Genomic DNA, 10,464 nt, shown 5'->3' on the forward strand with positions numbered 1-10,464 from the left:
TTTTTAAGGTATTCAAAAGCTCTTAAAAGTCCTTAAATTGTCACTTCACTGACATCTGGGGACATGAAGCCCATGAGCAGAATATCACCCCTGGCCAAGTGGGGATTCCGTCTTGAATGGCTGGCAGAAGTATGGTCACTGCACTCACATACCTGTACGTGCGGTTCTAGGTTTTGTTTAGCAGCTGGTATTAAGGGAATCGTGTTGGTAGAGCTCGTGTCAGCTGGAAGCAGCCTTGTTGCGGTCCCTTAATTGGCACAAACCATGGCCGCTCCAGAAGGACATGCTGTGTGGTGGTGGTGTGAAAAGCGATGTTATTATCACGTTGTGTGGGACGGTGTCTGTTGAGGCTTATGACACCCCTTGTTTGTGTCATGGACGTGTATCACGAACAAACACGTTGTACCAACATCACAACTTAGGGTAAACCAATCCAGTCGCATTTACTATAGTCCTATAATACTAGACACCAGGAAATTACATCTGGCCAAAAAAGATCACAAGATCTATTGAATGTGAAGGGGGAGGTGACAAACTGACCTATTGAGCCTATGACACACAGTAAATGGCAGCCCCCTAGTAGTCAGTTGTTCGTTCAGACACACAGAAAACTACTACTGTGGCCTGTCAAAAATAAATAGCTAATATCGCTAAAACGAAAGAAAGCAGCAAATAAAAAAGAATGAACAAGAACTCATCTTTTACTTTCTCTAATAACAACCTAAAACATGAGCAGTTGGTCTTGAAAAAAAAACAAAGTTGTCCTTTAACCCATTTTGGGCGGGAACCGGGTGTTAGCATTATGTTATGCTTTAGCTATTAAAAAATAGCAGATCTACAAGCTCATAGCGCGCCACCGAGTGGCGCGCTATGAGCTTGTAGGTCTGCTATTTTTGAAAAACCGAAGAACGACTGACATACAAACATAGCTTTTTCAGAAAACTGTCAGGATGTAGAAGACATTTTTAGAATCTGATCTCAGGTCAGAATGGGTTAAGGTGGGATCTCTCAAGCAGAGCAGAGCAGCAGTGAGATGGAGAAGTGAGAGCCGGCAGAAGAAGAAGAGGAGGAGGTAGAGGATAGTGTTGTGCGGTTGGTTCCCTGGTGGTGCATTGCCAGGATGAAGTCATTTTCCATTTTTAGCCTGCAGTGCTGCATGGCCGCCCCGGCTGCTCGCTGTGTTGCTCCACTGATTCGTGGAGATATTGCTCATTATCTCCTGGTCCTGCTGCTCTCGTTAGTAAAGCGTTGTCGTCGCCGACAGTGGCGTCCGCGGTGGCTGGCCGCGGGTTTCAGGCGCGGCGGAGACGTTTTCAGCGGTGTAAAGCAACTAAGTAACATTTGCTTAAGTGCTGTACTTAAGTATAACGTTGAGGTGTTGTACTTTACTTGAGTATTTACAATTTACAATACTTTCACTTCTACTCCACTACATCTTAGAGAGGCAAATATTATACCTTTACTCCACTACAATGATTTATTTGACAACTTTATTTACTAGTTACTTTGTAGTTTTTGATTTATTATTACAAAACATACTTTAACTTTAACCACTTCAGCCCTATACAGGCATACATTTCTGCCATTTAAAAATAGCCGATCTACAAACTTGTATATCTGCTATTTTCAAAAGATGTTTATACATTTGAAAACTTGAAATTACACTAGACAAGAGTACTTTCTACTTTTGGTACTTTAAGTACATTTTACTTGTAACAGAGTATCAATTGCAGTATTGATTATATTACTCAAGTACAAAATGGGAGTACTTTTTCCACCATTTTCTAGGTCCGGGGGGATGAAGGTTGCTTGATGATGAGCCTTGTGGGGCCCCCAGGGGCCCCACCGGAACCTCTGTGACCCCTTCACTCTTTCTACCCTTTTGTGCCACTTAGCGTGCACTGTGATCTGCCCCCGTCTCTCTCTCTCTTTCTCTGCACACTTCATCCTCTCTTCATATCCCCGTCTCTCTCCCTCATAACTTCACCCGCTCTGGCTTCTCCTTTCCCCCCCTGTCTTTTATCTGTCAGCCCCTCAGTTAGCTGGCCACAGTCCAGAGGAGACACCGGATCTGGAAGGGGCGGGTGGGGGGGGGATGGGGCCCCGGACGGGGGGCCCCGCGTCTCAGAAGGCAGCTGGATGCAGGGGATGCATGCATGGGGCCGTGGCGGGTGATGACAGTGTCGGTGGGGTGATGGTGGTGGTAACAGCGGAGGGAGGCCGCGGGAGGACAATGCAGAGCCTTGGCTGGAAGCTGCTGCGCTGTAGGGGTTGGAGTAGCTCTGGTCCATAGCGTTGGAAGGAGTTCTCCTTAACCCATCTGTAGGGGTTGGAGTAGCTCTGGTCCATAGCGTTAGAAGGAGTTCTCCTTAGCCCATTTCGACCGAGACCGATTCTACAAAATGTCTTCTAAATCTTGACAGTTTTCTGAAAAACCCATGTTTCTATATCAGTCGTTCTCAAACATTTTCACGTCAAGGACCCCCAAAAATATATGTAATTGCCCGCCGAGCCCCTTCTGAAAATATGTTGTTCCAGGGACCCACCAGAAGCAAAGATTTGAGTTAAAATTTGAGCTACTTTTCAGCCGCAAGCTGCGCAGCCTCTTGTCTGTAGTAAAATCGCACCTGTGTGAAGTGAGCGGCGCAAATGTACTTTTATTGTAATAGTTACTGTACTGTACTGTACTGTAGTATACTCTGTGCTGTACAGTGCTCTGTATTGTACTGTATACTCTGTAACCTACTGTACTATACTCTGTGCTGTACTACTCTGTACTGTACTCTACCCAGAGTACTGTTACTACTACTGTACTAAGACGGTTATAAGATGTTGAAAGCGTACTTTCTTTAGTAGGAACACTCGTAGCCCCGGCCTACCTCCCGTCTCTAAAATACACTTGCAGAGCAAAGACAGAAAAAGTAGCTTTCAGCCAGCATGGGGCTGGTGGAGGGCAGACCGCGACTGAGATGCGAGAGATGGTTGAGACACGAATGGATGTAAAAGCCTGTGAGATCAAGGATGCAGATTGAATGAAATCGATTGTATGATCTGCCTATCTGGCCCCGGAGGTAGCTGGAATTCTCTGGATTTCATCAGGTCACAGGTTGATAGAAAATGTGTTCTGTTTTCAAAGTTTGCGGTTTGAAAACGTTCCAGCTGCCGTGGGTTAAACAAGTTACTTCAGTGCAGGGCTGGGCAATTAACTGAAAATATATCGAAACCGATATTTAGAACCAATAACTCACTTTACCGAATAATCGAGAAGCAAGCTTTTTTGGGGATATATATCTTTCTTACATTATATACAGAATAACAAATCGACAACTAAATAGATTAGTCTGATAAACAACGGTACAATGGTGGCATGTAAAAAATAATGAAAAATGTCAGTCTACAAGCTCAAAGGCTCAAGTCTGCAAGCTTCTTTTCTTTTAATAATCACTCAATCGCGATCGAGGCAAATGTTTGAAAACAATCCTGATATTGATTCAAAGTTACATTGCTCAAGAGCGAAAACAGCACCCCCACAGCACGGCACCTTTGTGAGTGCTTGATTAGCGGACCAGTGGGTTGGACTAAAATAGTTTAATCCCGAAAATATCCTCTTGAGCTAACTTGTTGACACATAGTCAGAGACCGTTTTCTCTCAAACTAGTTGATAAACTAGCTCCGTGCGAAGAACGTCAGGAATGTGGCGTGGTTGCACAGATATAGCCGACACATTTCTCTCCTTGGCCTTTTAGGTGGTTCTTATAGTGTGTAATTAGTAGTTGGTCTGCGACGACTCGGCTACACGTCGTCTTGAACTTAGCCTGAACCCTCTTTGGGCCTTAAATGTCTGTCAGCGTGCAGCAGAGTACACAGGACGGCTCTGTGGGGAACGGTAAACATGCTACAGGGCACACGACGTGAACAGGGATATCCAGCTTTAAAAGGTGCAACTCTTTCCCAAAGCAACCGTGTTGACTTACAGGCGGCTACCATATGGAAAACATCTTCTTAACCATTCACGTCACGTCTACATAGGGCTGATACTATCATTAACTCTTCCTTAACCACTTTAAGCCTGCTGGCCTCAGGGCCTCCCTGTCATTCAGCGAGAAAATCGTCAAAAAACAGCAGATGCACAAGCTCCACAGTGTGCCGCATTGCAACGCGCTGTGAGCTTGTAAATCGGTTGCTTTCGCTGTCCATCCAACACCAGCGTATATGATGTAGCATGACATAGGGCTTTAAGTGGCTAAACATGCACCCCTTCTCGTTCAGAAGTGTTTTTATCTGCATTGGTGAACACCTACTTTACCCCTTTTGGCGTTTTAAGCATAATGTTATACTTTAGCTGTTGATCTACAAGCTCATGGTGCCGCGCTACAAGCTTGTAGATCTGCTATATTTTGAAAAATCGCGAAAATGTGGCAGAAATCTTTGAATATATATATTCTTTCAGAGCGTTTTGAACTCAAATCTTTGCTTCTGGGGGGGTCCCTGGAACAACATATTTTCAGATGGGGGTCCACAGCCAAATACAGATAATTCTGGGGCTCCGTGACATGAAAAAGGTGAGGACCACTGACATAGAAACATAGGTTTTTCAGAAAACTGTCATGATTTAGAAGACATTTGTAGAATGTGGTCGGTCTCAGACCTAAATGGGTTAAATGGCGTATAGGGAATTGTCGCTGCGCTGCTGCCCCAGTTGTCAGCATCGTGGAGTCCCTTGGCTGAAGTCAATGGCAACATCGTTATGATAGCCATGTGACATAGAAGCGCCTACGGTGCTGCCGTGTGTGCCCACATGGCTCCATGCCACTGCGGGTACTTTTCCTATACCTGCGCCCAGTGCTTCATAACAGCAGTGCTGCACAGCACGGCAGGGCAGCTGGGTGAGCGTCGAGGTGCATGTATGGGCAGATGGCACTGGTGGAAATCAGCATTTCTCTCTCTCTCTCTCTCTCGCACGCACGCACGCACGCACGCACGCACTCAGGCACGCACGCACGCACGCACGCACGCACGCACGCACGCACGCACGCACGCACACACACACACAAATACACACAATTTATACATTAAAAATCATGTGAGATGGGACATTGTGCATAATGAGCACTTTCTACTTTTATATTCTCATTTCTCAAGTACATTTTGAATTCCTTTTACTTGTAACAGAGCAACATTGCAAGTATTGATACCTTTTACTTAAAGTATAGTACTTTTCCCACCACTGCCCGTAAGGTCAGTTTCTGACTACTGATCCATCTCAAGGTCTCAATCTCTCCCAGCCCACCTTTACAGCCCATACACCCCCCTCCTCCTCCCTCCCTCTCCCGCAGCAGGGAACGGGGGAAAGTGCTACCTCACTGCCAAATCACACAAAGCCATTTCCTGTCGGGAGGAAAATGACCAGGGCTAATTTTAGACCAGGAGGTCCTGCAGAGAGCTGCAAAGAGTGAGACTCTACCGGGAGAGGAGGGGAGGGGGGGCTGGCTCTGGGAGTGGAAAAGCATTCATGTCACTGAACTTAAACCATGAATGAAAAGTCCACTATTGTACAAGAAGAGCACTAGTTCCCCCCCCCCCCCCCCCTGTGTGTGTACTTGTTGCTCTACTATAATGTTGTTTTCAGGGACTTTTCCCTCATTCTCATGACCTTGACTGTATTTATAAGCCTAAAGACTTGCACTGTGCAATCGAGGAGAAAACAAAAAGGATCAAAAACAAAAAAGAAAACCAAAAGAAACTGGCCGCTAGGTATGCAGTGTTGCTAGTAGTAGTGCTGACCTGTGAATGAGCAGTACTGCTGTTGACCTATAGGGTCCCTGTTCAGGGGTAAACATTCCGCGAAAATAGGTGATCACGCTTATTGTCGTACATCGGGGCATTTTCGGCGAGGGGGTTTGGCGTCGTGGGAAAACAGGAGCGGACATAGCACAGAGCCCTGGGGGACGCCGTACCGGCCCTTGCATTCCCACTTTGTCACCCATCAGTCGGTCTCATTAACCATTATGTTTTCCTCTCCCCTATCCCTTTGTCTCTCCACAGAATCTGAGCGGTGCCCGTCCTCCGCCCAGGTACACCTATGATCCCTCCATCTTCGCCTTTCATTCTCTGAGCACAGCGCCCCCGTCTAGCCCCATGACGACGTCTGATGATCCTCCCTGTGCGTAAGGACGTCGCTGCCAGATAGAAGCCCACCACCCCCCCTGCATCGAACCCCCCATCCAACCCCCATTTTGGGACTGCTGCTTGTTGCAGCTTATTCTACGATGAGACCAAGAAGTTACTGTCTTAAGAATGACTGCTATAGGGGGGGGGAAGAAAGGAAAGGAAAAAAAAACATTTTTCGACCATGTATGAAGGTTGAATATTTTGCACACTCAGGTAATTCCATTCCGTTTCGCTGTCACTTTGATAACTGCTCCACTACGTGGTGAAACCAGCAGGAACCAGAGAACATAAAGTTGTCAAAACCACAATATCAGTCGATGTGGTTTCAATGATACTTCAGGTTTTGCATACAAGCGGTCCTCTCATCAACACATACAGTTGGGTGCCACCGATATTGTCCCTTTAAAAATCCTTCTAAATCCTGAAAAAATCCATCTACATTTTCACGATTTTTCAAAAATAGCAGACCTACAAGCTCGTAGCGCGCCACTCGGTGGCGTGCTATGAGCTTGTAGATCTGTTATTTTTCAATAGCTAAATTATAACATAATGTTTAAAACACCAAAAGGGGTTCCCGCCCAAAATGGGTTAACTGTCCTTTTGCGCAGATCACGCAAACCTCAGCAAAAAGAAAAGGACAATATCGATGGCCTCCAACTGTAGTATACACATGAGTATATACACATGCTTGTGTGGGAGCTGTGACAACATGGTACAAAACAAAGGGACAAAGACAACGGATAACTTGGTTATTATGTTCAGACTGGGCCTGGCAGCTCAAAATCAGATTTTTGGCCTATCCAGATTATGATCAGATTGGTTTGATTAAGTCTGAAGAGACCCACGCACAGATTTGGGACACTGTCCTATGACAGAGAATAAGTTAAAGGACCACTTCACCACTTTTCAACATCTCTTCATATAATTGGTCCTCACTAATGTTCATGATAAAACACCACCATTTTTTCCTACTCAGCCTGTGTCTCATAGGAGGGCTTTGGGCAGTTCGGACACCCGTCCACCAGTGACATCATCATTAGGCAGATTTTTTTTTAAACAAGATTTAGATTTGTATTATCGTGAGAACGATGGCTTCAACTTTTGCATTGCAACTTTTCAGGAAAATAAATCGTGCCATTTCTATTAGCTTGGATTCACCATTGATGATGTCACTGGTGGACGGGTTTCTGAACTGCCCACAGCCTTCCTATGAGACACAGACTGAGTAGAAAAGAATGGTGGTATTTTATCATGAACGTTAGTTAGGACCAATTATAGGAAGATAAGTTGAAAAGTGGTGAAGTGGTCCTTTAAGCATTACTCACGCCTATATCATTACCACAACAACCACTGCAGATCGACCATGTCTGAATAATATGCACAAATCCGATCTGATCACTTGCAAATAACAGTGTGGACACAGTCAGTCCTAAAGATTCATTTTTTTTGGGGTCGGATACTTTCAAGAGAAATGCATGTTACGACAATCAAAAGTAGCCTGGAGTTGCCAGATAGTGCTGATCCCGCTGTGTGGTCACAGGGATGTGTGGGGCAACGTTCCCTTGTGATCCGTCTAGTGCTGCCAGGCTAAACCAGAAGGTGCGCAGGTTTAGTTTTTGATGGGATGGGATTCCTGGACATGCTATAGGCCTATATTGTTCTTGGAAACGTGACGTGCAGGCCAGTGGTCACATTTCTGTAATGTAGAACTTGCTTGCCTGAATAGCTATACTTGTGTTGGAATCTGTGCTATTTGAAACATGCAGTTCACAGTGAGCTAATAAGGAAATGTACGACTGTAGTTAAATAGTTAGCCTTTGATGTATCCTTATTAATTAATGAATATGTGACTATTAGTACAGGTCAAAACCTTTCCCTGCATGAATTCCTCTGTGTATTGCAGTAAACGAGGGGTATACTGTTGCTAAACAGGGAAGTACAAGGCACATCCGGTACAGTACACTAAATATGACAAGTCAGACTGGTGGTATGTCATGCGTAGGCAATGTATAGCGTGCCATTTCATATTTCCAGAACTATACCTTCCGTTCTAGGTAGTACAGAGCCACAGGTATGTCTCTGAGACAACCCTTCCCAAAAATAGATCTCATCTCAATGCCTTGAAAAGACATTCCTGTTGTACTGAATGGATCTTGAGGCAATACAAGGCTCCGGAGAGATAATGGAAGTACAGTGCAAACACTGCGAGAACAATTTTACTCAAATAGCGGAATGACCTGCAGACGACCTACAAATGCATATGAATGTATCTCTTGCCGTTTTGTTTTGTCGAGATCAAACATAATGTCACCACAGTAACAAAGGTTGTGACATGTCTTTGTCCATTTGTTGAATAAACAATAAAACGCCCTGTGGCCTCCTATTTAGGAAGTGAGTTTCATTTACATCAATGCACAGTTCATTATGTCATATCTGACGGTTACTGTATTTAGGAAGTGAGTTTCATTTACATCAATGCACAGTTAATTATGTCATATCTGACGGTTACTGTATTTGCTCTTGGCGGCAGCAGAATGATTTCCTAGTAGGAAATGGGTCGGAAAGTCCTACCCTCCACTTGCAGTAAGAAACATGAGCAAGCTAATCCGTACATTAGGGCCATATTTTCGTCTGTCTTTAAAAATTAAGCCTTATCCCTAAACATGTTCTGTTTTCGAATAGTTCAAATAGCCAATCTACAAGCTCACAACATGTCGATGTAGATCAATTTTTAAATATTAAAAAAAAGGCAAATACGATCAGGTATAAGAGGTAAGGCACTGGCGAAAATATGGCCCAAATTTTGAGAGGTGAGATTGGTAACACCCAGGATTTATTTAACCCAGGTCTCCCGTGCAGCAGTGTAAATGTATTCAGCAGATTTTGATTTAGTCTTAGCCTTTTGAATAACACACCATTTAGTCTTAGTCCTGTTTAGTCTTCTGATATTGTTTAGTCTTGTCTAGTCTCTCAAGACAGACTGTTGACAACAACAGGAGTCGCTGTTTTCCCGTTATTTGCCGATGGGATTCTCAGATTGATCTTAGTCTAGTCTTAGTCGACTAAATATCAAAATCTTTCGTCTTAGTGTTAAGATCTATTCATACTCCAGTTTTAGGTGATAAGGTGACCACCGAAACGGTGGTTAGTAAAAAACAGAGATGTATTTAGGTGAGCGGTGAGTCGCTTATCACCGCGGCGTGTCGTCATGTTGTAGTTTTCGGTGGTCACCTATCACCTAAGAGAGTATGAATGAATAGGCCTTTAGTCAACATAGTTAGCACTGTCAGCAAGAGGGAGGGAATCTGACTTGGCCAGGACGACATATCAACATTATGCATTGGGTTTATGAGATTCAGGCAGGGTTACTTGTGAACCAGGAGATGTCCTAACCAACACCATGGGTCTAAATGTCTCAATGGAGACAGTAAGGACACCACCTACAGCCACTGCAGATGTAGTTAGTTCTATATGGATTAATACTCTAACATACAGTTCAGCTAAAATATCTTGCAGCTTTAAGTTCAACTTCTTCTTGCTGAGACAGTGAGTCAAAAGTATAACATTAATGTTCGGTATTTCTGATAAGAAACCCTGTTGATATCGTAGATCAGTTACAGCGAGTGGGAAAACAATTCACAGCCACAAATGTTCTGGGAGAACTAGCCTGCATGCATCTGCAGTTTGACTCATTTTTAGATTTCGGGCGTGCTGCCAACATCTAGCCCCCACTATTCCACACAGCTATGTGAGTTTAGTTGCATAGCAGTTGGCCCATCTCCTAACTGTACTGTACCATCATCTGATTTTGCTTTGCATCGAATCGTTGATATGAAAAAGACAAAAAGCCCTACTTCCAAGTGGGGGTGGGCGATATGGAAAAATATTATATCACAATATCTTTTCAAGCAGTATCACGATACACAATATTATCACAATATTTTTTTTCAGAATTGTTTTTTTTTCGGCTTTCGCCTTTAATTTATATTTTTATAGAGAGACAGACAGTAGGCTGACAGGAAATGGGGGATAGAGATGGGGGAATGACATGCAGTAAAGGCCGTCGGGATCGGGAGTCGAGCCTGCGGCACACTGCCAGGCTAGGGTTGCCGGCCAAGGTGCCTGGACCGCTGAGCCACGGCCCAGGCCTCAGAATTGTTTTTTATGGTAATTTTTCAAGTTACTTAAAGGACCACTTCACCACTTTTCAACCTATCTTCATATAATAGGTCCTCACTAATAATCATGAAAAAATGGCGCAATTTTTTGTGTCTCATAGGAGGGCTGTTGGCC

At 44.2% G+C, this 10,464-nt stretch overlaps 1 protein-coding gene across 1 annotated transcript in view; it reads left to right on the plus strand.

Moving 5' to 3' along the window:
* Positions 1-6,546, plus strand: part of LOC306942895 (uncharacterized protein) — a 28,912-nt gene extending 22,366 nt beyond the window's left edge. The window contains exon 5 of the mRNA XM_079529063.1: positions 6,046-6,546. Coding sequence (XP_079385189.1) covers positions 6,046-6,171 — 126 coding nt within the window. The 3' untranslated portion in view covers positions 6,172-6,546. The remainder of the gene's footprint in view (positions 1-6,045) is intronic.
* The last annotated feature ends 3,918 nt before the right edge of the window (positions 6,547-10,464 follow it).

Source organism: Electrona antarctica, assembly GCF_951216825.1.
Source record: "Electrona antarctica genome assembly, chromosome: 18".
Classification (NCBI taxonomy): Eukaryota; Metazoa; Chordata; class Actinopteri; order Myctophiformes; family Myctophidae; genus Electrona; species Electrona antarctica.